The sequence below is a fragment of the Equus caballus genome, chromosome 18, assembly GCF_041296265.1.
Source record: "Equus caballus isolate H_3958 breed thoroughbred chromosome 18, TB-T2T, whole genome shotgun sequence".
NCBI classification, from domain to species: domain Eukaryota; kingdom Metazoa; phylum Chordata; class Mammalia; order Perissodactyla; family Equidae; genus Equus; species Equus caballus.
This window is the reverse complement of record NC_091701.1, coordinates 41528166-41554550: the sequence shown is the minus strand read 5'-3', so window position 1 is coordinate 41554550 and position 26385 is coordinate 41528166. Positions and strand designations below refer to the sequence as shown.

At 38.8% G+C, this 26385-nt stretch overlaps 1 protein-coding gene across 8 annotated transcripts in view; it reads left to right on the top strand.

Moving 5' to 3' along the window:
• Positions 1-24897, top strand: part of ITGB6 (integrin subunit beta 6) — a 129245-nt gene extending 104348 nt beyond the window's left edge. For 6 of the 8 annotated variants that reach the window (XM_005601535.4, XM_005601533.4, XM_070241148.1 and 3 more), the window contains 5 exons: positions 5050-5272; positions 7752-7849; positions 12498-12617; positions 18008-18174; positions 22746-24897. In XM_005601535.4, the coding sequence (XP_005601592.1) occupies positions 5050-5272; positions 7752-7849; positions 12498-12617; positions 18008-18174; positions 22746-22844 (707 nt within the window). In that variant the 3' untranslated portion in view covers positions 22845-24897. Of the gene's footprint in view, positions 1-5049; positions 5273-7751; positions 8276-12497; positions 12618-18007; positions 18175-22745 lie in introns of all 8 variants that reach the window. The other 2 variants (XR_011428248.1, XR_011428247.1) reach the window with 1 other exon arrangement.
• The last annotated feature ends 1488 nt before the right edge of the window (positions 24898-26385 follow it).

The following is a 26385-nucleotide window of genomic DNA, read 5'->3' as shown; positions in this document are numbered from 1 at the left end:
CTTACATCTCTATCATTATTTCCCTAAGAGTAAGTAGGTAAAAGATGGAAATGCCTTCTCTTTGGTTATTACCCAGAGTCTACAAAACTGCATGTAATCTGAAGCCCATTAGCTTCCAGACTTTTCTGGATCAGGCTGCTGACCTAATTCTTAAATGCTTATTCCTTTGGAAAAAACAAAAAGCTAGGCTACTTAAGGAGCGTACTGCCAAGGACAAGGGACACAAAAATACCTAACGGACTTTCAGGGCCTTCACTATTCCACAAATATTTATTAGACCCTATTATGTGACAGATACTAGGTTGGGCACAAAGTATAATAAAGATAAATTAGGACATATGTGAGGAAGACCATGGAAAGGGTAAAAATGAAAAATGGCTTGGAATTTTTTGAGATTGAGAAGAGTTTTTGAAATAGCAGAAATATTTACATTTTAATATCCTCTGTAGACGTAAAATCACTGTAGTTTAAGAATATATTACACAGAACATGACTATTATAAAATCCTTCTGATATGTACACATATGTATTTAAGTATAATCTATTCAGACAAGAATTACAAATATGTTAATATACTCCGCACTGATATAAAGTGTGTTACAATTGAAATAGTTCCTGACTGCTGGATTTAAGCTCTCATGTCGCCCTTTTTCACAGTGTGTCATCAGGCAGCCTTTCAAAACAGAAAGCCATTAGCTTTAGAGAAAACGAAGCAAGTTATGTTTTCAAACCACGGTGTCAGGAACATATAAAAGAGACTGATTTTCAGGGGAAAAAAGGCAGGAGAAAAGAAGGCTCAAAGAATTCCAAGCTCTTTGAAAACCGTTTGATACCCTTAGAAGTGCCTCCGTTTCATTTCTTTGCTGCTGCTATTGCTTCCCATAGGTTCCTCTGAGGCTGCCTTCTTTCTTCCCCCAAGAGAGTGAGAAATTTAGGGTCTGTCCAGATTGAGAGACATTTCTCTCCCCTTTCATTCAAAGGTGTATTTCCTTATTTAACGGGTGTGTTTCCAAACCCACATCAGTCCTCTTTTCACAAGATGCAGACAGGACATGGTCTGAATCCAGAGGCTGTCTCCACATCTTGGGAAGAATATATTCCACAGAATCCCACACTGCATTTCTAATAGGAATCTTTTAATAAAATATGTGCTCAAAACATTTGAAATTACCTTTAAAAAATTTTAAGTGTAATCTAATACCATATGATAACAATATTAACCGCACCTGTGTTTTGCCCTTTAAATCTTAGATCAAAGAGATCGAGGGCAGTGAAAATTGCTGAACTGTGTTGAGCAACACGGTTCTTCCAGTTTCTCGATGCACATGAACACAAATAAACTCAAAAAGAGTTGACTTGATCTGTGCACTGTGGTTCAGGTCTGACAAGAGTGTCACTCTTTGTATCAGATACAATGATTGCTAAAGAAAATCTATTTAGAAAATATAATTATTTCTTCAATTGGACTCAGAAAACTTCGATGCCAATTTCCTTCACACTTTGGGGGTACTTACGATCCTCAACCATTACTGTTTCTCGAAAGCAATTTTATTTGTTAGTAACATCACAAACGATGTTACTCTATTATTAGTATGTTTCTCTTTAAAAAGATATCATAAAAGTCAGTACAATTATTCAAATTCAGCAAATAGTTATGAAGTACCTACTCTGTGCTTGGCACTGTTCTTAGTGCAGGGATAAAAGTTGTCTCTGGTCTTATGAGCAGACACTCTGTTGTTGCTGCTGTTTCAGAGGCCTGAATATGCTACAGCGCCTCTTCTTGTGTAGCTCTCACTTATTTTGCAACTACCATCCTCTGCAATGCGCCACTTCTCTGAAGGGCTATTATCACAATGTTCTTTTTCGTGCATCTTCTTTCATCCATCTGTAAGTACTCACAGATATAGGGCTCCATTGATTTTTTCCCTTGCCCAAATTCCATTAGTCTTTTTATATTTTGATTCTAAGAGATTGGAAACTCTAATAGGCAAATGGCATTACCAAAAAAACTTCCTGCCATTATGCACTTACAGTTATCAGTCAATGACATTCCAGAAATATCTATCCTTCTGAAAAGAGCCTGATGAGTTTTTTCTTGATCTTTTGTTATCATCTTGCCTTTACATGAAACCATTATGAAGGTGTTGTGGTTGTATGAACAGGTACTTCGGATAATTGGTTGCTTCTGGATATCAATTAGCAACTTTTGTGACCAGGTTGAGGGTTCTGGAAGGCCCGCAGAAAGGAGGGTTTCTAAATTCTGAAAGGAGCTCTTGGAAGGGTTTTCTAAATGTCTGCCAAGTAATTCTTACATGCAGTGATATTCTTGGGCATTCTCAAAGCTTTTGGAAATGCACATTTCTTTTGACAATATTATAAATCGGATTCATTTTTCAGAATAAACTTCAATACAGAAATCCCTCCCTATCATGAAAGTAAGTTTCCCCTTTTGCTGAGGAAGAAATGAAAAGCAATAGTAGTTTAGAAGGTAACTTACACATAAAAATTAAATTAATAGTTTTGGCCTCAATCACCTAACTATTCTTAGCTTTGAATTAATTAGTTCAATTACGAATTAAATAGGTTATGAAATGCAGTTGGAATATGTCTTAATGTCATTACTCCGGATAAATTTCAACTCATCTTTCACTAGAGAAGTATGCCTTTTTAGTATATATATATAATATACATACTAAATCACTATGGATATATACATATATACCAAGAGCAATCAGAATCCAACTTCAAAATCTTCGCAGTTATCTCCTCTGTTCTGTGACTTCCTACTCCACGTCTCTTAAGGCCAAGTCATGAAGACAGAAGAGTAACCACCTACAAGACCAAAATTTACAAGAGAAAACCCAGAGTCCTTTTTCTACAGTGAACGTGGCAGCTTCTCCTGCAAGCGCAAAGTGTGATTTCTTTTACATCTGTTTGGTTTTCAGTACAGTCACAGGATTTTTAATATTGATGGATAATTTTGCTTTCCAATTCTTCCTATTGGATAGTTCTTAGGAATAATGATAATAACCTACACTTATATACTGCTTATTTATGGGCCAGGCACTGTTCTAAACACTGCTCTGTATTATCTTAGGTAACCTTCGTAACAATCCTATGAAGCAGCTATTAATAATCCCTCCTTACAGATGAGGAAACTGAGGCACAGAAAGTTTAAGTAACTTCCCCAACTTTACCCAGCCAGGAAGTACTGGAGCCAGGATTCAAACCTGTGCCATCTGGCTCTAGATCTGTGCTCTCACCCACCACCACCATTCGTCCGTACCTTCGAGATGTTGCTAGAAGAGCAAAACTTGTGAGGCAATGCCTGGTGCACATTTCTTTTTCTGAAGAAAAGTGTCAGTTATGAAAGTTTGTAAATAAATGTTATTTATTTGGAACATCAAATGCCTATTTTAGCATCTTCGGTGTGGTAAGCATCAAAAAAATATTATGGAAAGAATACTAGTCCATTATCTTAAACACTTTATCGTTTTATGGTATTTCATACCCCTGTATGTGGCCAGATCCCAAAGAGACTCTTCAGGATTAGAGGAGATACTTGTCTGCTGTCTGCAACAACTCTCCACACGCCTCCTTCTTCTCGCTGCCTCTGCCCTAGGTTTCTGCAACATCGCTCTCACTCCTCTCCTGCCTCCCAATCTCTTCTGCAAGGATCATTTTCTCCGATCACATTTTAAATGCTGATGCTCTCCAGGGCTTTTCTCACTCTATCTGCTTTCCCTGATGACCTGATTCACAACAGCTTCAACTGCCACCTATCCCCAGTGGACCCCAAACTTGGGGTAGGTTCTGTTGCTTCTAGGATGTCCCATAGGCCCCTCAAACACAACGAAGCCAAAAATGAACTCATCATCTTCCCCACTCAGAGCTGCTCTTCCTCCTCTGCTTCAGGACAATTCATTCATTCAACAATTAAACACTAGTCTGTGCCAGGCATTGGCGGTAAGGCAGAGGATGAGCTAGCTTCCATTGAGGTCAGTGAAAAGCCGCACCATCCACCTTGCTGCCCAGTCTGGTCACCCGGGGAGGACTCCATCCCTATGCTTTTTTCTCTGCTTAAAATACCTGTAACCTTCTTCTATCTTCTGTCTTTATCTTCCAAATTCAGTTCAAGTATCACCTCTTCAGGAAACTTCCCCAAATCTCTAGTCTAATTTGGAAACTCTTCCCCTCTGTGTATAGAACTTATCACATTTTATTGTATTTATTAGTAGTGTTATTTATTTGCCTGACTCCTACACTGGACTATAAGTTCAGGGACCTTGTCTTATTTAATTTTGTATCCTCATGCCTAATACAACTTTTGCCACCTGGTATATGCTCAACTAAAGTTTGTTAAATAAACGAATTTGTTGAGCACTCATTTTATGCCTGTGGGATGTCTAAGTGGGGAATACAAAGCTAGAGATTGACACATTACCTCATCTGACCACAATCATTGGAAGGAGATTTTATTCTCTCAGTTTTATAGATCAAGCTCTTATGATCACTCAGCTTGAGTGATGCAGAGGTGGTGTATTACCCAGGTCTGTCTTGCATCTCTGTCCTATGGCACCTTAATTAAAAGCAAAAAAATTGTAAAAACAGTTAAAAGAATGACTGTGTGTGTGTATATATATATATATATATATATATTCATATATACACGTATGTATGTATGTCTACACACACCTAATCACACACATACAAACACATACACACACACACACAAACACCCCTAGTAGCTCTTATAGGCTTCTGGATTTTCTCATTCCATCTGGCTACAAATTCCATTTGATATAACGTCAGGAAATCAAGTTGGTCTTCAGTTAAAAGACTAGATCAATAAACATACACAGTTAGCAAAATGCTAAAATTACATAAAATATATCTACACTTATCCTCCATGCCTCCACATGCACACTCACTTTTTTCTCATTTTTTTCTTCAGTCTTTTTGATGGTGTTTAAAGGCAAAGAGAAGAGATGGCCCCAAAAATCTGGAAGTGGTTTTGGCCCTAGAAACATAGAGGGATTTGTTTTACAGATCACGGCGACTGTGACTGCGGTGAATGCGTGTGCAAGAGCGGCTGGACTGGCGAGTACTGTAACTGCACAACCAGCACGGACTCATGCGTCTCTGAAGATGGCGTGCTCTGCAGTGGCCGAGGGGACTGCATTTGTGGCAAGTGTGTTTGCACGAACCCTGGAGCCTCAGGACCAACCTGTGAACGTTGTCCTACCTGTGGCGATCCCTGTAACTCTAAACGGTAACGTCCCTACTTTCTTCAGTCCCTTTTGTCATGATGATCAAAGTTAAAGTGACATTTTATCAACTCAGGCCTCAGATTACTTTTGCTGGATTTGGTCTCTGAGCATCCATCAGAACACACAAACCCGCAAGGTCCCTGTGATCATCAGCCTGGAACGTCAGTCTCTCACCTGCCTCTTTCTCAGTCCTGACGATCCAGGACCACAATGTGACATTTCTGCTAGAGACTAGCATGGGGAAGCTGAGCTGATGTCCCACACTGATAACATCAGATCACCTCTCAGGTACAATACCAGCCACACATAAGGAATGCCCTGGAGATGCAATGACTACACCCACATTCAGCACTTTTTCAGGGGAAACAGACAAGCTTCTCTCTTATCTGGAAGTTTATAACCTGACCTTACTGATTCATTCCTATCTATAGACTCATGGAGGCAAATAGGCAGAAAGACAATCTCGGCTTTCAATTTCTTCCCCCTTCTCTACCACTCATGCTGTTTGGCACCCTTCTTTGGTTGTCATTCTGCGCAGCTATTGTGTATTGTATTTTCTTTCATACCATATGAACAACAACAACAACAACAAAACACTTTTCTTATTTTCCAGTAAAAAGCGATATCTTTGGTTGGTAGCAACTTCTTAATGGAAGTGGGGCAACCTTCGTAGGTCAAGTGAAGCAAGTCTCCAAATTGGCTGTGTTATGACACTGCAGTGTATAACATGCTTATGCAGGTCATATTTTCACTAACTCTGGTACCCAAAATGGTAACATTTGCATTTCTGATGTAAACAAACTAAGAAAATCAATATTCACTCAGAGGTTACTCACCATTCAGGTGTCAAACTTCTCTGTCACTGTGCCTGGACATATGCCAAGGGAAGCATGGGGACGTGGTTAGACTTATTTGAATAGAATGTAGTGTAAAATGGCCTTTCAAGATGTTTCTTCTATTATTTTTCTGTATCATCTTCTCTGTAAAAATGATTCAATCTTAAATCTGGTTTATAAGATATGAAGTTAACAATCGACGTAGTTGGAATTTGAGGAATCACATGGAGTGATCTCCTTGGTGTTTTTGTTAATTCTGACATGAGTCCATTCTTCCCTTTATTCTTTCATGCATTCATTTATCAAATAGGCTTTAAGTACTTACCATAGTCCAGGAATTGTGTTAGGCCATGGGCATGCGGTAATGCCTGAAACAGTTATAGTTCCTGCCATCACAGGTGCTGAGAATCTAGTGGGAAAGGTAGACATTTTTAAAAGTCATTGTAATGATATCTGGGCTGACAGCTACAAGAGGAGATAGAGAGGGTGCTAAGGAGCTATATGGCAGGAGATAGGGCCACCAGACTAGCTTGGGCAGCCAGCAATGAGATGCACAAAGAGGTAGAGGTTTTAAGGGCTTCCACAATCTCCAGCAGCCCCTGCAAAGCCACTCCAAGTAAATATACAACCTAGATAAATGCAATATGCTTGCAATGCAAAGGCAATTTCCAAACAAGACTTCTAGCCCCACTCCCACACAGATTGTTGCTCCTAAGCCCTGCCTGCAGAGGAATTTAGAAACTTCTACTGCAAGGGAACTAAGTGGTAAGGGTTAAGGAAGGTTTGTCTAGGGAAGTACCGTTACAGCTGAGATTTGATGAGGCATGGGTCGGGTAGGGAATGTTTTCCGGCACTTAGAAGAGTGTGAATTTCCATGGCCAGAGGAAGAGAGAGGCAGCATGATGTGTGCCCATAGTAAGAAAACTTGTGCTATTTTGGATTACTCCAAACACAATCTGTTTGTAAAGTGATTTGCAGCACTAGTTTAATTGGGGGTCTAAGTTTTACTCTGCTGTATAGACATTATTAGAGTAGCTTCATTCCTGGTCTATGTTCTTGGAAATACACTTTTCTGTAAGTAGTGATCTTCCTGCATTAATGAGGACCCAGGCCGTAATCCTCAGCCTTTGAAAGTACCCCTATCAAGGCCAGGACTCACTCAAAAGAGTTACAGCAAAGTGAGTCTTTAAAATAGTCACTCATGACATTTATGAATTCTTGTTAAAATACAGACGATTTCTGTTAAGAAATTCAAACTTTGTCTAATCTCTAATCATACTTTAGCAGCATAAACCCTTCCTAGGAAAATGTAAAATGAAAACAGCCAAATCAAATACCAGAATAATTGTTTATTGTTGTTGTTGTTGTTTTCCTTAACCAATCAGTAGTGATCTTTACAGATAAATGAGGATAGTAGGTATTACCAGGCTGGCTCAGGAAACGTTGATTACTGAGTGGAATTCAAAATAAAGCAGTTTCCTCTTGGACATCACCCAGCTATCTTTCTGAAAGTAACAGAAGGCAGCAGCATCTATGAGACTCTCCTCCAGCATGAACCACAGTAACGATACGAAAGCGATATTGCAGCTGCAGATCTATTTTCCACCAACATGAACTCATAAACTCTGTTGAATAATGTTCACAGGAGCTGCATTGAATGCTACCTGTCTGCAGACGGCCAGGCCCGAGAAGAATGTGTTGACAAATGCAAACTAGCTGGTGCAACCATCAATGAAGAAGAAGGTTCTGCTGGTCTTAAATTGTCTTTGTTTCCTTTCCATAGTTCTTGAGAAGCAAATACTCTGTTGAAGGGCTTTTGTGTAGCTCAGCCTCATTTGTGCCAGGGTGTTAGTTCACTCATGTTTGTTTTTAAGTCTAAATACATTCTGCAAAGCTAAAAACTTGAGGGTTTGGGACACGAGCAATTTAAAGTCATGGCTATTCTATTCTACTTCAGCTCTGTGGGCAAGTTCACCTCTGCTTGACAAGTGCAATTGTAGAGCATTCCAGAATGCTATATTTTTTTAATTAGAGAAGAAGAAAATCAAAGAAATAGCTAAATGTTAACCCCCAAACCTGAAATCGTCTCCAGTCATCTGATTGTCTTACTTCAACATAGGACAAGACAAGGTGTAATATGGGTTCCCTGATAGCAGCCCTCAGATGCAGGTCAGTTTCTGGTTAGTGGCCATTTTTCCTCCCCTCCTCTCCATATTCCATTACTCCTGACTTTCCAAATATGGGCACTACATGAGCATCCTTAATTCCCTGTTGCTTCACCCTCAAAATACAAGAAGGACCTATTACTTTTAACTGCTAAGCAAACTCTGCTCTTGCTTTCACCTGTCATTTTTAAATGTAATTACTTAAAATCAGACTCTTTCTAACAACAAAATGTCATCTCAAATATTTAAATAGGTTGCATTTTAGCTGGGAAAGCCATTTGAAAAATAATCTGTGCACTTTAAAACAAAGAAGATGACTGACTCCTCCTAAAGGGACCATCTGGGGGCATTTCTTTCCCATCGTCATAGACTCTGTGCATTATCATGCTGCTCAGGTAGAACCGCTGCTCTGCACACATTAGACACGCACGCGACCAGGACGTAGCTCAGGCGAAGTGACATAATCAAGACGATAATTTATGACACTCTAAAATGTGTATCTTGAACGGATGGAATTAGAAAGCAGACATTAATCCATTTCCAAAATGGAGAAAGTTAGTGACATTTATATTGTTTGAAAATTACCTACATTGTTTAAAAACTGGGATTTCTGACTGCACAGTTGAATAACCCTATATGAAGGGACATGATTAGTGCTCATGAAACCCCTCATCTGTGCTTTTCTGGTGACTAAAGGTAAATATGCCAGACAGCAGTAAATTGGACAAGATGGTGTGTACATTGCATTAACATTGAAGGTAAGATGGGGTAAAAGCACTGAGTAAAGTGGCATTTGTGGACTGTCCACATTTGCAACTAATATAGAGTCTCAGCATCTCCTTCTCGTTTCATTTCACGGCAAACAGTTGGGATATTTACCAGATGTATCTGAGACAGGGCTAAAACTTGCAGAAAATGCCCTGCAAATTACTAGAACTCAATTCACTAGCAGCATGGGAAATCTAATGTGTCTAATGTGCTGAGGGGAAAAAAAAGGAGCAAACTTTGGAAGCATAAATCATGAATAGGGAGTTACTATGCTTAAGTACACTGTTTTCTGGGTTGATTATCATAAATGCCTGGATTTGAGAGAAAGACTAGATCTCAAAGAGGCATTTAAAATATTTGCCTTATTCTTTTTGTGCAATTGACTAAATTATCTTCAAAATAAGAGAGTGTAACTATTTCTAATGAAGAAATTGAAAATAATGATTGAATTGGTAATACCATTTAAAGCACTAATCTTGATGAATTTGAGAGAAAAAAATGTATTTATGGGGCTGTGAGTTAAAAAGTCACCTTGAAATTATCACAATAGATTTACTCGTCCACTGGGTCTTTAGCAGCCCAGCCTTCCCCCAAGAAGGACATGGAGAGTAAAGTAAAACAAGCGTAACTTTATCATCTGTGTAATTGTTCTTCAATTGTGCTATGGTGACTTGTGTGGGCATGTCTAAGCACGTGTGGTTTAACTTTATTCATTCAAATTTACAATGTAAATTTTGTAAATTTACCCCAACATTTGTGTACTCAGAACATTGTTACTCAAAGCGTGTTCCATGGAACATTAGTTCTGAGAGTGTTCAATGGAAAAAAGCACTCATGGTCATACAAATTTTAGAAATGGGATGCTAAGCTTTTTGTTTTCTTTGCAGGACTCCTGAGAATTGTTATGCACATCAAATTAAAAGTGTACTGCCAATTTTCAGAAAAGGCAAAAGGAGAAGTTAGTGTAAGGAGGGATTCGCAAACTTCTTTGATCACGGAACCCTATTTTTCCCTTGGGAAACTGTTTTCTCGGAGACCTACTGACTTGATTCCAAAGCTGAGGTCTTAAACACATAGTTATCTTGATTCAATGGTGCAAATGGTTTATATTTTCCACATCCTTCCTGGACCTTCTAGTTCCTGGCTTCCTTACTCCCATTCTCACATTTCTTCCTTTTCTAAGTATGATTTCATGGACTGAGATCTTATTTTCATTGTATTATTCTAGAACAGCACTGCTTGTACTCATAAAGGTGGGTAACAAAGAAAGGTCCATTTCTTATGAACAACAAAAGAAAACCTTAGCAGCTAATTATGCAAATCTCCAGCCCAAGCTACACCCTTTCATTGCATGTTCAATAATACCATTTTAATATCCAAACACTACAAAACAGGCTAAATCTAGAGTCAGAACAGTCATAAAAAGGAGTGGTGAAGTAATTAAAGCAAGAAGGGAGTCATGACTCAAAGGTCATATTAGCAGTTCCATTAAAACTTAAATAATCCTAACCAAGTGAATGAAGCCTCCCTGTGCTTCAGTGTAGCTATTTAAAAGAAAATAAAAAAGCAGGATTAATATTACTGAAAGGAGTATTATAAGCCGTCCACATATTTCCTACCCCAGAATAAAACGTTCCATTAAGTAAGTTTGAGAGGAACAGAGTGGGCGGGCACTGTCACGGCAGAGAGGGGGAAGGAAGCAACAAAACAACAAGGAAAAGCATATTTCCCAAGACTTCATGAATCCCAGTTAATTGGAACGATGTGGTAGGAGGAGTTGTGGGGAATGCCATCTAAAAATGACCAAAGTCTGAATTACGTCTGCGGTGCAGTTGCTATCAAACACAGGAAATAACACACATTTCACTAATCAAGTGTTGCCTCTTAATCAGAAGCACCTTATTAAAAATACTTATCAAACAGCTCACTAAAATACCAGCTCCTGTGTGGACCACTGACCTCTTGAGTCAGGATCCCGGGAGGACGTCTCTGGAAGCCGTATTTTCACAACTCCCAGGTGATTTAGATGATTGTAAACAGTTCAGAATACCAGATGAGAATGATTTGGAATTAGATTTCCTAATATTCCTGTGTAAATAGATGCTGCTAATGGGTTCAAAAGCAGTTTGTTCACTTAAATCTATCATCTGAAATCTTATTAATAATGCTAAATGTTTTCCTAGTCCCTGTTTTCATAGATAATACAGGCATTCTTCTCACAGACCTTGACATGAGGTTTTTATCTTATAAATTAAATGCAAAAGCAATTTAATATTTCTATCTTTCTCTGGCTATGGCATTGTTGAACCAAAAATAGCCTATTAGTTTTCTTTGTTAGAGTCAGAGGAACACATGTAGACTCTGTTTTATTAAAACCTTTTTATTTTTAAGCTAATGAGAAAAGGTATAGATCTAGCAAGAGTCAATATTATCTGGGACAGTCTCAGTTTTAATATTGTGACCCATTGTGTCATAATACACTAATATTGGATGATAAATCTTAAAATTTTAGGTTAAGAGCAAACAGTCATTCTATTTACAGGTTTCTGGAAAAAGTGTTTCTAACAGTATCATTACAAAGTCTCCAACTTAGAAGATAGAACTTTGAGTGAGTTTTTTTTTTTTTTTTTTTTAACTAGGAAAATGTTACATAGTTTTGGCATAGGTGCCAGACGACTAAAATTTCTGATAAATAGTATTAACATCTCAGATTGTCCATTTTATTATATTTTCAACTTCTGCCATAACATTCATTTTCTGCCTCTTGAATGAGCTCAATATGAAAAAATTTCTATATGGAAAAGATTTGAGGGAAACTGAATTAAGCTTTTTGTTTTTTTAAATTAGGAAAGGGGTCATACTGCATGGTAGGCGAACTGTCATCCTGGGCTCCTTTTAATCTGGGGTTTCTCTTCATCCTGCTGGTCCCTAAGCTCCATAACATTTCAATCTCTGTTTCCTGATATTAATTTATATTTCTTGTTGTGACAGTACATGGCCAGCAATCTCGACTATGCCATTGTGGGAAAGGCGCCTTTAGAAGTATCAGTATCAGTTTGGACTGTGAAGTGTCTTTCTGAAATGTAATCTAGGCTTCCTCCCAGATGCTCTCAGCCGAAAAGAACATACAGCCCCCTCATTACCTTAATCAGGGCCATTCTGTTCCCAAGACAGCAAGGCGTACCTGCCTTGAAGTACTTTCACTCTATTGAAATCCCGCCCCCATGTTTGATAGGTGCATTTGATGGTCAGTCCTGATTGACCACCTGGAACTGTTCTTCTGGAACATGAGTAGAAACTAAAAGCTCAGTTGGTGGGAAAAATCCTAAGTCTTTTCTATTCCTATTCTGCATTGTTGAAAATTACTATTTGCATATTAAAACTCAATACTACTTAGCTTTAAAAATAATCTCTTTTGGAATCTCATTTAACCTAATGAATGACTCTTTTATCTGCAGATTTCTCAAAGGATAGTTCTGTTTCCTGTTCTCTGCAAGGAGAAAATGAATGTCTTATTACATTCCTAATAACTACAGATAATGAAGGGAAAACCATCATTCACAGCATCAGCGAGAAAGGTAGGTGGCTTGTCTTCCCATGTCAGTGGCCAGTGATAGTACATGGGAGAGGAGAAAACAACTGGAAAGTCACTTTGGGTAGCTTGCCAGGAAAGATATTTCCAAATTTTTGATAGAGCACCTGTACTTTCCCAAGGATTGAAAGATACCTGTTGAAAAGTTTGCTATGTTCCAATGTCTCTTATTAAGACCGGAAAACATGATGAATGTATGGGCACCAATCACCATCCTCCCGAAAGTTGACTGATGAATTGTAGAAAGATGCACCAATTAAATGCAATGTAAGCAAAAGGTATATCTTTGGGAAACGCTCACAGGAAGGAGCCTAACAGTCTAGGAGAATGAGTTGTTTTGAATCAGGCGAACCTTGGCTCAAATCCTGCTCCACCACTTAATAGCTGCTTGACATTCTGAAAGATGATTGCCTCTCTGAGTCTCTATTTCCTCATCTGTAAAATGGGAAAAATAATAGCGCTTTCTTCTTAGGCTTGACTCAAGGGTCAGAAGGAATAATGCCTGTAAAACACCTGCCTATTCGTAAGCTACAGTAATGGGTCATTAAACAATAATGCTGAGTTAGAAAACACAGTGAAGCAGCGTGTGAGGAAGGAAGTGATCCATAAAGGAAGTCCAAGAGTCCATTGCTGCTGTGGGTTTTCCTCCACACCGACTCGCGGAGTCAGCTGGTGACTTGGGAAGCCCTCAAATAGAAATCTCGTCTTTAGCAAAGGGGAGAGAGAAGTTTGTATTAGATAGAAAAGAAGATAGGGGAAAAGGTAATTTGTTGAGTAGTTCTTAAATTTTAGTGAGTGTCAGACACACCTAGGAAGCTTATTAAAATGCCTGCATCCGGAGTCATCAGGCCTGACGTGTGGCCAAGGACTCTGCATTTTAACACTACTCTAAGCGAGTCTGATACAGATGGCTCCAAGACCCCCTGTGAGGGACACTGCTCTACTAGTCCTGGCTGCATTCTTAGACACAAGTGCCTTGTCTTTTCTGTCTTCAGTTAATGATGTGTCCCTAAACACAACGCATTTCTGGCAGAAATGACAGCTGCATAAAATCAGACCTTTCCAGACCTTGTCAGCAACCTCCTCTTCCTCCAAAAAGCTTGGAGCCTAGGTTCTGCCCTAGACAATAGCAGCAACAGCAGATAGAAGGCAGATGTGTTTTGTTGTGTGTGATTGCTCATCAATGCGCTGACAAAATATTAAGTCCTGAATTTGAAACCGAGAGTATCAAACTGCCATCACTTAAGAGTGTAAAAACTAAAGCAATATCGGGGCCAGCCAGGTGGTGTAGTGGTTAAGTTCCCGAGCTCTGCTTTGGTGGCCCAGGCTTCCCCAGCCGGCATCCTGTTCGCGGACCTACGAACCGCTTATGAAGCCATGCTGTGGCAGGCATCCCACATATAAAATAGAGGAAGATGGGCACAGATGTTAGCTCAGGGCTAATCTTCCTCAAAAAAAAACAAAAACAAAAAACTAAAGCAATACCAAAGTAACCAAAAAGTAAATCCAAAAGTAAATTCAAGACATTATAAACTAACCAAGAAAGATGATTAGAAAAATACCACCTTGCAGTGCTGAGGGGTCGGGGAAAGTTAGAGGTCGGCACAATGCAAGATACATGGGTAGGATGGTGACTGTGACCTTGAAGTGAGCTTGAAGTGGGCAGAGTGCACCTGGAGACTTGCTCTTGAAAATCTCATGTAAATTGACTTCTTTGTAATGCATGTATAAAACGCATTGTAGAGGCCTCTAGTTAACAAAATTTACCGGTGAATCCTGCTGTACAAGGAAGAATTATAGTACAAGAAAACTGCCTCCTCTTTGTTTTATAAAGTCAAATTCTTCAAGTACACCCTGAATCCTCTGTTTGTGAGTGTGGCAGTGGCTTTAGTAAGTTCTCCTGAAATCAAAGCCATTACTTGTAACATTGATTCCACTGGAAAAGTGAGTTCTGAACAACAAAAATGAACTTTCAGAACTTTCAGAACTGTTTTTAATTCAGGGACGTTTACATCTGGTTGGTTTGATTTTGACTTTTGTACGTGTGTGTGAAACATGCCTTTGGCTGATAAATGTATCCTCATTACCGAACTGTTGGGGCTTTTTTTCCTTTTATTCTTCCCCACAGAGTGAATGGCACATCAACATGCCATCCTTCCGAGAGCATTCAGATGCCCTGTTGCCTTTTTATTAAGGTTTTTTATTCTCTCTTTGCTTTTGTAGTAGGGAAAAGCGAGGGGAAAATTACCTCCTTGAGGCTTCATGGGAATCACCTGACAGCTCCAGGGATTTTCTTTCCTGGCAAATGTTCACATTCCTAGATAGGACCCGAGCTTCCAGGGGCCCTGAGGGCAGAGCGGTTCCCAGAAGTCTGTAGTCCCTTCCCACAGATTTATCACCAGAGAATCCCAGGGCAGCAGGGTGGAGGTATGGATAGAAAAGAGGCAAAATGAGAGAGGAGGAGATGGAGGTTACGGATTCTCAGGGTCCTCCAAACAAATTGAAAAAGAAAGCAAATGAAAAGTCACATCAGAGTGTGCGGACGTAGGGAGAGCGTCACTCATCTTTTTTCTTCCATTTGGAGAAAGATTCAGAAGATAAGAGCCACATTCATAAGAGCTACAGCCGAGGAATGATAGTTGGAGAGCCCTCTGACAGGGATGTGGGTGTGGATGGTACTCTCACGGGTTCCAACTTGGAGGTTCCGGGTCCTTGAGGTCTTCAGGATAGAAAAGGGGGCAGAGAGCATTTGTTGTAACAACAACAACAACAACAGCAACAACAATAATACTATAATAGCAGTTCTCTTTTACTGAGCCCTTACTAATACCGTATGCCAGGTATTGTTCTATTTCTTTTACATGTATCAATTCATTTAATACCCTCAAAACCATATAAAGCAGGTATTGCCATTACTTCCATTTTACTGGTAAGGAAACTGAGGCATAGAGAAGGTAAATACTTTGCCAGGTCTTGCAGCAGTGAAGTACCAGTGCTGGTTGGGGAACTCTGGCAGTTTGGCTAAGAGCCCATGCTCATAACTACTGTGCTATACTGCCTCCCACTGGCTGTACGATCATAATAAATATCTGAATCCCAAAAATATGTTAGTTAGATCGGCACTGCCCAATAGAAATGTTATGCAAACCATATATGTAATTTAAAATTTTCTAATAACCACATTGAAAAGTAAAAATCAGGTGAAATGAATTTTAATGGTTTCTTTAATCCGTTATATCCAAAATATTGTCATTTCAACATGTAGTCAATAAAAAAATTATTAATGAGATATTTTACATTTTTTTATACCAAGTCTTTGAAATCAGTGTCTATTTTACACTTCCAGCACAACCTAGTTTGGAAAAGCCATATTTCTAGGGCTCAATAGCCATATAAGGCAGAGCTACAGATTGGCAGCATTAGAAACTCAGGACCTTAGAATTAGGTGCAGCGCTGACCCGGACTCCAAAGGCAACACTGGACTGCACGCAATGAGGACGATAGTCCTCTTCTCCCACCTAGAGATACATCTTCAGTCTGAGCACCTCAAGAAATACCAAAGAGAGTATGAAAAGGGGAAATTTCTATTGTGTAATATCTGCCTGGTACTTGAGCCAAATCTTTTCTTAAGAAATGTATAATTCCCAATGGCTCTAAGTTCTTAAAATAATTATCTGTGCCAGGCTATGCCTCTTCCTCCTTTATTTATTCCCTACTGGAAAGCCCTCCTAATTCATATTCTGGCTGCAGGGTCTTAGCAAGCTTCATCTTGCTTTGAGCAAGAACACACTATGCCCCTCCCCAGACATTTCTTAGTCAAAGATGTAGCCAGTATATATTCTCATTGACACGCGCCTGCTGCTTTCTTTGCAGGAGTGTTGCTAACCTATTAGAAGCAGCCATGGTTCATTGGTTATGCTAGAAACAGTCTTTAGATCTTCATACTGTAGTAGGCATTTCATTAGCTCCTTTACTTATTTCTGCATAATCTCCTTACATGGTTTTTTGGCTAAAGAACAAAAGTGTGTGAGGCCACGCATCATGCTGTTAGGGGGTCATTAGTCCCGCTCAAATTCAGGTCAGCTATAGATCCTTAGCTTGAAAGCAGCATGACTAGTCCTGTGTGTATAACTCTCCTTATTAAATATCTAAAAGCAGTAAGAGTTAGGATAAACTAAGCATGATTCATTTCTTCCCCAGATACCACAGATTTGCCTCATTCCTTGCACAAGGAGGCAGATAGTTAATGATAATTTTTATGTGGGACTTTTTTCCTGTGAAAGCAATGGGAGAGCTTAATTATAATGTTTCATTAAGAAATGTATCATCTTCCAGCCACATTGCAAGGATTATTAGTCATTCTGCTGTCAATGAGGGAAGGTACTGTATAATTGCAGAATTATATTAATATCATCAATAGAGTCAAAATAACATTTCATAGAATGATCAAATTGAAAGGACTATACAGAATATCTAATTTCTCAACCTTCCCTGAAGGTAAGAATCACTTGGAATACTTTTAATTATAAAATAAATCTATGGCTCCATACAAGACCCACTGAATCAGACTGTGGGAGTGAGAAGTCTAGAAGCTGTGGGTTTAATAAGCAAGAGCAAGTGGGCTTAAGCGTATCATCAGGGAAGTCAAAGGAATACTGAAGTCCCCACCTTTGTTTTACAGAGGGGGGTCCTGGGGCTCAGAGAAATGGAGGGACTTGATGGATTTCAGACACTACATCAGATGGGAATTGACCCCACCTTTCCTGAAGCCAGTCCAAGAGCTTTCCAGAACACCAGGGCACTGCATTAGAATTAAAATACAACAGAAAGCCATGATGTCTTCTGTCTATAAGAAAAACAAAAACAAAAACAAGAAGCAGCAAACAGTAAACTTTTCCAGGGGTGGATTTTATGTAATTTTGAATGTAATCTGCTAGATGGTCCATGTTTCAAGAAAATCCATGAAAATTTAACTCTCTGTGATATGTGTGTGCACACACATTCCATTTCTACTTTATCATATACCCAGAAGAGACCATCTTTAGTGATTAAACTATAGTCTTTTTCATGGTCCTTTACTCCACGTACATTAATTGCCACTCTTGGATTCCAATTGTTCTTGAGTCAGCCATTCAAGTACATATCCATTTGCTTCGAATAACCAAACTCTTACTTTATGTTTTGTTCTACTTCAAAGAAATAGGGCAATCCTTCAACAATTAACTCATTTTTTTTTAATTCAGCAAAATGAAAAGTGTTACTGTTTTCTCTCTACTGGAGAGAAAGTGTGGTTGGAAAATTTAATGAGAAGTGTTTTCTCTTTGTCAAAACATTAATCATACCATCATCTTAATACAATTTTCCTTGTTTCCACAGACTGTCCAAAACCTCCAAACATTCCCATGATCATGTTGGGGGTGTCGCTGGCTATTCTTCTCATTGGGGTTGTCCTACTGTGCATTTGGAAGCTGCTGGTGTCATTTCACGATCGTAAAGAAGTTGCCAAATTTGAAGCAGAACGGTCAAAGGCCAAGTGGCAAACGGTACGTGAACACTAAGGGGCTCCCCCTTGTCCAGGGGAAAAAGTGTCTTGTGGAAGAGATAGGGTGTCAGCTCTCTTCTGCTCTAACAGAGAGTTAGACCGTCATGTTCTTTCCTCTACTCCTCTCACCATGTCCTCAATAGCTTTGACTTCTGTTCTGCTTTGGGGACAAAGGGACCTCTGTCCCTTATCTGGGACCCCGAGATCCCTTCTTCCATACCTTTGTCTCCCAGTGTGGCGGGGACTTCCCCCACTCTAGAGAGTCCCATGAAACTCCTGACGTAGCTACTTAGGAACATCAAGGAAATATATTTTATTCCTCACCACCAGGAGGATCCCTCAGGCCCCATTTGATAAAGCATAGGTACTATATCTAAACATTTCCATAAATCAGTTACGTTATAGCTAATGGAATAATGTTCTTGGGTAGTATGACAGTTCATGTCAATTTCCATGGAAATACTCATTACTCATAATAGGTTACAAACCAAAGTTGAGAAGACTTTTTAAATACCATCCAGTTAATTTTTCCATAAATTTTAAACAGCTACCTGAAAAAAAAACAAAACAAAAAGTATCAACCTTTAAATATATGTACTCGATAGATATAATTTATGTGTCTCCTCTTCACCGTAGGCAAACACAAAACAGGACTCCAATTTTCTGTGTTTCTTTTCCACAGGAGAGATAATTACATTTCTAGAGGCCCATAGAAACAATTTCATGGTTTTAATTTCATCTCTCTATCTCTAATGATGTGTCCAGCTATCTAACAGCAATTATCCCACACTGCTGATTCTGAAAACAGTGATATCGCTGGAGAAAATACAGGCAAACACAATGCTCCTTTGGGTTCATCTGCCCAAATAAATTGATGTTAACACTTTTTTCTCTAAGTCTGTATTGATAGCCTCAATTCCTAAAGCAAATGGAATTTTCTGTTTTGGATAAATTTATCTTGATAAGAGATATTTAAATTTCATGCAGTTATTTTGGAATAACCAAAATATATGGTTCCAGACAATGGACAATGAAAATTTTCATCTACTTTATCTTCCCATTAAAAATGCCTTTAGACACAACAACCAAATGCAATGTGTGGATCTCGTTTTGATCCTGATTTGAACAAACAGTATAAATATATTTTTTGGACAACTGGAAAAAAGTTAATATAGACTGAGTATTAGAAGGATAGCAAGGAATTATAGTTAATTCAATTAGGTGTAATAATGGCATGATGGCTTTGATAGAAAATATCCATATTTTGGAGTGAAAGGAAATGAAAGCTGGGTTTGCTTTGAAATAATTCAGCCAGAAGAGAGAGAGGGATTGTTGAAGAAAGTGTGGCAAAATCTTGATAATTGTTGAATCTGAGTGATGGCTCTACAGAGGTTTGTTATACCCCTTTCTTCTTCTTTTGTGTATTGTGGATTTTTCGTAATTAAACAAAACCCTTTAGGAAAGTAAGTTGTAGATTTGCAATGAGGATATAATGTATACACCCCTAACAAGGTAGCACGTAATGGAACAGGTGAGTTTGGTGAATTAGGACATAGTACTGTGAGGCCAGGTCCTATGGCCTCATGACAGAGCGTCAAGACAATTAACTTCTCCTGATCCCCTGGCCAGAGACGTTGTTTTTAACTCTCACCAACTGACAAGCAAATGCCTGGCAGTGGTCAGAAGGGCACCAGGCAAAAGAATGTGTTAAGTTGGCACAAAAAACGACAGCAGCAGTTAATTGAACAACCACCAGCCCTGTGAAGTAGTCTTGATATCCCCATTTTGAATGTAAGGAAACTGAGGCCCAAGGAGGTAAAGAGACTTCCCAAACTGTTGGTTCATGGCGGAGGTGAAATCCTAATTGCAGCCTCTTCTTTCAAGCACAGCCTTGACACTCCTGGAAATAATAAGCAGGTGTTCCACAAACAAGCACTTGAGCAATTATGTGATGTGTATCTACTAACCAGCACATTTTAATGTTCTCATAGACAGGCATGAGGACTGACAAATGATTAATATCTTTAAAATAACATTTTAATTAACAGTTAATTTCCCCAAAACATGAATTGTTTTCCCTCAGGATGTAGAACATGACTGAAATTCAAATGCTGAATTTTTGCTGTTTCTTCATCTAAAATGAAACAAAAATATGCATTAAACAGATAGAAGCATAAATGGAAAATATTAGTCCCTTGTTAAATTGAGTTTCTTTGCATAACAAATGTTTGATGTTCTTGACTAGATAATCACTAGGTAATAATTATGCACTTGGATGCAAAGAAGTTTAATTCAAATAATTCAATTTAAATTTCACTAATACATCCTACTGGAAAAAGAATTATTACTTAGTGCATCCATTTTGGGGTCCTCAATTTGATTCAATTTTTGTCTAAAACCTACTTCTTCTCAAATAACTGAATTTGACTGGTCTTCAAAACCCAGAGGACCTCCAGGGACCATAGGGGTGGTTGGGTCTCTTGACCCAAAGACCCCCATTGGACTGTAACGGTGACAGAGCTCAGGATGAAAAAGAGCTTCCTTCTTGCCTCCTGAAACATTTCATCATAGCCATAAAGAAAGGTTACCTTTTATTACACTTTTAAAAATAATCCCCCATCCATATTCTTTATGAAAACACAAAGAGAAGATATTTAAATTCATCTTTGATTAAACATTCTTTCTAGAGTGACAAGTCATTAACTAGAGGCAAAAAATGTTCAGTCTGACATTCATTGCAGTCATGGATTGATTTTGTACTGTGTGGAGCAAATCAGGTCTGCATTTGGCAGCTAGACAATCATTGAGAGAACTGTGGGTCATGACAGAGAGCTTTCTCATTACCACTTTTCAAGCTCTAAAAATGTGCCATTGCATTTGCAGAATCCACAGCCTAATGAGCACCCCTAGACTCCTGGGGGAATCAGCCTAGTCAACCCAGATGGTTGGGTGAAACCAGCCTTGTTTAAACAGTGAAGGAGTGCAGACCCACCCAAAATGGAGCCAGACCAAAGCCTTTATCACTCCTGGCATGAGAGGGGGAAGTACTGGGCATTTTCACACTTTCTTCTGCCAATAAAATCTGTTTGAGCTTATTCTCCTGAGCTCTGATCATTAGCTGAGGGCAGGAAACACGACTTTCCTCCAGCAATATGTACTTATTCTTTCTCCACCTTCAAACCTTATTGTCTTACAACAGCAGGTCTGCTTTATCCATCCTCGTTATTAGCATGCCCAGGCCCTATAACTAGCTTTGCAAGAGACCCTCAAAATATTGTAGACCTGAATAAGTGAAGTTGCTACAAAATACAGAATGAAAATTGCAGAATCAAACTTAAACATTCAACTGTCTACAAAATAACTTGTATTCAAGTCAATTGCAACTCAAGTCACCTCCTTTATAGTGCAGATAAATTATATGTAGTATGGGGTGTGGCTGCATTTTAATATGTTTGACATGATATGGGATGGCACCCCAAGAAGAGTTCCTGGTTCTATAAAGGTCTTAGCTGGCCCAGCTCACAGCCCATTTACTCTTTCAGAATATCTTTTCTGTTCCCTAAAGCTCCTTCTTCCTCCAGGACAATGCCCTACTTGTCATCCCCAGCCTGCACTTCTTAGTTTTTCCATTTTTCCTCTTCTAATGAGTCCCTTATTATTTTGTAACCAACTTAAACTTAATAGCTTATAGTCTCTTAAACTTAATAGTATTCCATACATGATTTTTGTTTGCAAATGAGACTCTACCTGCTTCTAAGACCACATCAGTCTGCCCTTCATCCTCCAAATCCCAAGTCCTTATGGCAGTAGGAGTAAATAAGAACTGAGGGGCCCTCAGAATTATCCAGGCTGACCTCAGGAGTAGAAGCAATATGGTGACTTGGCCTTTACTCATCATTCGCCTCCAAGGAAACTCTTTTCTATTTGCCCTCATTACTGAGATAGCATCTCTCTCCAAAGGCACATGAACAAAGATAACATGGTACTCAGTCAGAGGTCAGGCCACTGTCTCTGAGCAACACAGAACAGGTGCAGGTGTGACTCCTCACCATGAAGACACTGCCTCTCCCCAGCAACACATTTCTTAAATGCGGATTCTATGTCATTCATCTTTGTATGCTTCTATCAGTTCACTTTTCCCCTTTTCTTACTTTTTTACTTTATATTTCATTTTTGGGTCACCTATTGGTTCATTATATTCATTCAATAGATACTGAGTGCCTACCGTGGACTAGGCACTGTTTTCGGCTACAGTAAAATAGCAGTGAACAAAGAAGCCAAAGTCTTGTTTTCTATCCATGAATTAGTGCATTTCCAAAAAGGGTAAGATTTTTAGGATCCACATATGGGACCAGTTCTGCATATTAAAAAAATAAAATGAAGATGCATAAATCTTAAAATCTGAAAGTATGACATATCAAATTAATCAAAGTTGTTCAAATGGCTTCCAAGATTGAGCCTGACTCTCTTCTTTCAATTTGTAACATATGGTGAAATTATTTAGATATATTAAAACTGTGTAATAACAAAATGTCCATACTTTCGTTTGAACTTTCGTTTTTTTTTTTTTAGGGAACCAATCCACTGTACAGAGGCTCCACCAGCACCTTTAAAAATGTAACCTATAAACATAGCGAAAAACAAAAGTTGGCCCTTTCCACAGATGGCTAGAACTGCTTGATGCATGGAAACAGTCTGTCTCACTGATATGAAATGTTAATGCACTGTTTAATTTTTCTTTCTTTGTTGCTTCAAAATGAGGTTGGTTTAAGATAATAATAGGTCATTTGGAGATCAGTCATTCTTTGTATGAAGGTTAGCGACTCTGTCGGCAGGTTCAAAATAATCAAGAAGAGAAATATCCTTAGTGAAGGGGTGACTTTGGGGATCATTTGAGGAATACTAACTCAGTTGCATTAATGCCTCAGAAAATCATCAAAATGATTCATGGGGGCCTGATTTGCATTTGAAAAATGTTTGAAATTAGAATGTCATTTGTTACAGGGGTACAGCTACCTGAAGTCTTTGTCTCAGCAAAGTCACAAAGTCTGTATGCTCACGTTATATACTCACACTTGCCAATTAATTCTAAACTTTTAGTAAATCTGCCCCTTCCTAAAAGAGGATTTTTTGGAAAAATTTATGAAAAATGAGATGCTGACTTTTACTTCAGCTGAGAGGATGGAATTCTTCTAAAGATGTCCCTAATGTGAGAATGAAAATTGTGTTAATAATTCCTGTGGATTTCTACGTACTTAAAAATCAGGTACATAAACAAGTATTTTATTTGTTTTACAGATGAAGAAGTAATTTATACATTAGGAAGTCACTAGTAATAAACAAAAATAACAAGCCTATCATTTAGATTATTTTTAATTATCTGAAAAATAAACTTTTATACTCAGTTTCCCTTTTGACCCTGAGTTTTCAAACTATGACTTCTCCCATATTTCTCAATCCATTTTACTCAATTTCACAATCATCTAAAGTTTTAATTTCTTGTTAAAAAATTACTTTAGATGGTTAGATAGTTTATTCAGAAAGAGCTCCAATAGTACAAAAGGAACATGGGTTAAACTGAATAAAATTTTAAATTGTTTTGAATCAAACACATTGAGAGTACACAAATCTCTCATGAGTAATAGCCTTCTTTATCTATATTCTTTTCCCAACTTGCACATTTCAGTTGTGTATGGTGACTATACATCATATATTTACTTTAAAAAGTAAGATTTTACTTGCCAAATACATGTGGCTGATTAGGGATCCATAGGTTGCTTGAAGAGATGGACTCTGTAGAATATTTCTTATAGTTGATACTGCTTTACAAAGCAGTTTCATCTCATTTGATCCTCATAAGGAAACTAAGCCTCAGAAAGTGAGTAGATCTGGTTCAGAATCTAGGTTTTCTAGCTCCAAGCCATTTCTTCTATCCACAGTACCAGACTGAATTTTTTGTCAGTAAAATGATAGAAAGAATTTTGTTAGTTGGGCAATAACTATCATTTGTTTGAAAATGTACTGACACAAAACAAATAGCACTTAAACTACTGGAATCCAGGTGAAGTCTTGTACTATTGTGCAATGTCTATTACCTTTGAGGAAATTGTAATGTGAAGCCTTTTACTAGGTGAACAGTTCATGTTGTAATGGAGGCTTTATGTTCAGCCGTTGAATGAGCACAGAGTAATCTCTGATGAGTTTCTTCAATTCTACCAGATAGATCTGTACACATTTGATCACTTGGAGACATTTTTTTTCTGGTTTCAAAAAAACTCAGGTAAATAAGACACTTGGGGGGCGGTACACAGCTATACTAACAGAAATACTAAACAATCCCCATGGAAACCCTGAAGGGCTGAGGTACCCTCTACGTTCCTGAAGCCCAGGGTCTGAGGAAAATCTGGAGCAACAAGGAAGTTGCAATACTGATGACACAACAGTAGTGTTCACCTCTGCGTGTGATATTTTGTATTATTATTGGAATGGGATTTTAGAAAATATAAGTTTCCTTTGTGTGTGTATTGGGGAAGGTGGAGAAGAATCTGCTATTTCTCTGAATACAGTTTTGACCCAAGGCTGGACCTTGAAAAGGCCAAAACATTAACAGTAGTACTTCTGTTCACTGAAGAGTTCTGTTACATGAAGATAAAATGGTTTTTTTGTAAGTTGTTTTATTGTATTTTGTGTTGACTTAAATAAACATGGTAATTTAAACAACGAACCTTAGATGGATGATCATTCCTTTTATGCACTTAGTACAAAACCCTCTTCTTGGATTTCCGGATCCCTGTGTGACCTGCTCTGACCGCCTTACTGATCTCAGTCTGGGACCAAGGAGAAGAGCAGAAAGAGGCAGCCACCAAAGGCGGCAGAGAGCCAGTAATGGACTGAAATTTGCTGCATGGTTACAATACCCACAACACGAGGCCTTTTAAAACAGGACTGACATTACCCACATTTTGTAAAATCAGGGTTAGTGTTATGGGCTGAATTGTGGTCCCCGCCCTAAAATTCACGTACTGAATTCCTCATCCCCAGCACTTCAGAACACGACCGCATTTGGAAGTAAGGTCTTTAAAGAGGTAGGTAAGTTAAAATGAGGTCATTAGGTTGGGCCCTAATCCAATATGATTGGTGTTCTTATAAGAAGAGATTAGGACACAGACATACACAAAGGGAAAACCAAGTGAAGCCACAGGGAGAAGACAGTCATCTGCAAACCAAAGAGAGATGCCTCAGGAGAAACCAACCCTGCCAACACGTTAATCTGGGCCTTCTAGCCTCCAGAACTGTGAGAAAACAAATTTCTGCTGTTTAAGCCCTGCAGTCTTTGGTACTTTGTTATGGCAACCCTAGCAAACTAATACAGTCAGGCAGGGCTAGTTTTCTGGGCATCCGTTTGCTAGATTCCATGGTGCCATGCTCATTTTCCAAATCAGGAAAATTAAGCAGAGAGAGACTAAATGCTCACGAAAGGAGTCAGCCTAAAAAAATTCCTTTTCTTAGAAAGGCTCTTTCCTTACAAAAGGACACGGAAAGTCAGATATCTGATTACAAGCCAGATGTCTGGAAATCCTGAAACTGCTCCGATTCTGAGTAGCACCGAGAAAGTCCCTTTTCTCCTTTAACTTTCCACCTGTAAGAGGGTGGCAATGCCTGTCTCTTCTAGCACCTATAACAATCCTTGACACATAATAAGGGCTCAATAAACTCATTCAATTAGTATTTTTGAATACCCAGCATGTGCCAAACACTGTTCTTATGATTATGGATATAACAATGAACAAAATAAGCAGTTCCTGTGCTCTCAAGTTGGGGAGAAGATAATAAATAAATATACAATATCAGGGTGCTGGATCCATTTATGCACATCCCAGATCCACTGGGCTCACTTATCCCCCAGGTCTAAGCTGGGAGTCACCCTGACACCAACTCACATGGTCCCAACTCACATGTAAAGCCCCAGCTTCCACCAAACTCCCCAGGGGTCGAGGACTACGGCAAGTCCTGTGCCCAAGTCAGAGCAGCAGCTGGATCTGGGTAATAAAGAAGACAGAAATTTTAAGAGAAGAATGCAAGGCTAAGTTGATCTGAACAGTAAGGCATTGAGCCAATGAGGGATAAGGAAAGAAAGAACTTACTTTGCTGGGCTCGGGGGCGAGCCAGGAAAGTTTGGGAAGAGGGGGGGAAAAGTCTTGGGGGTAGAAAC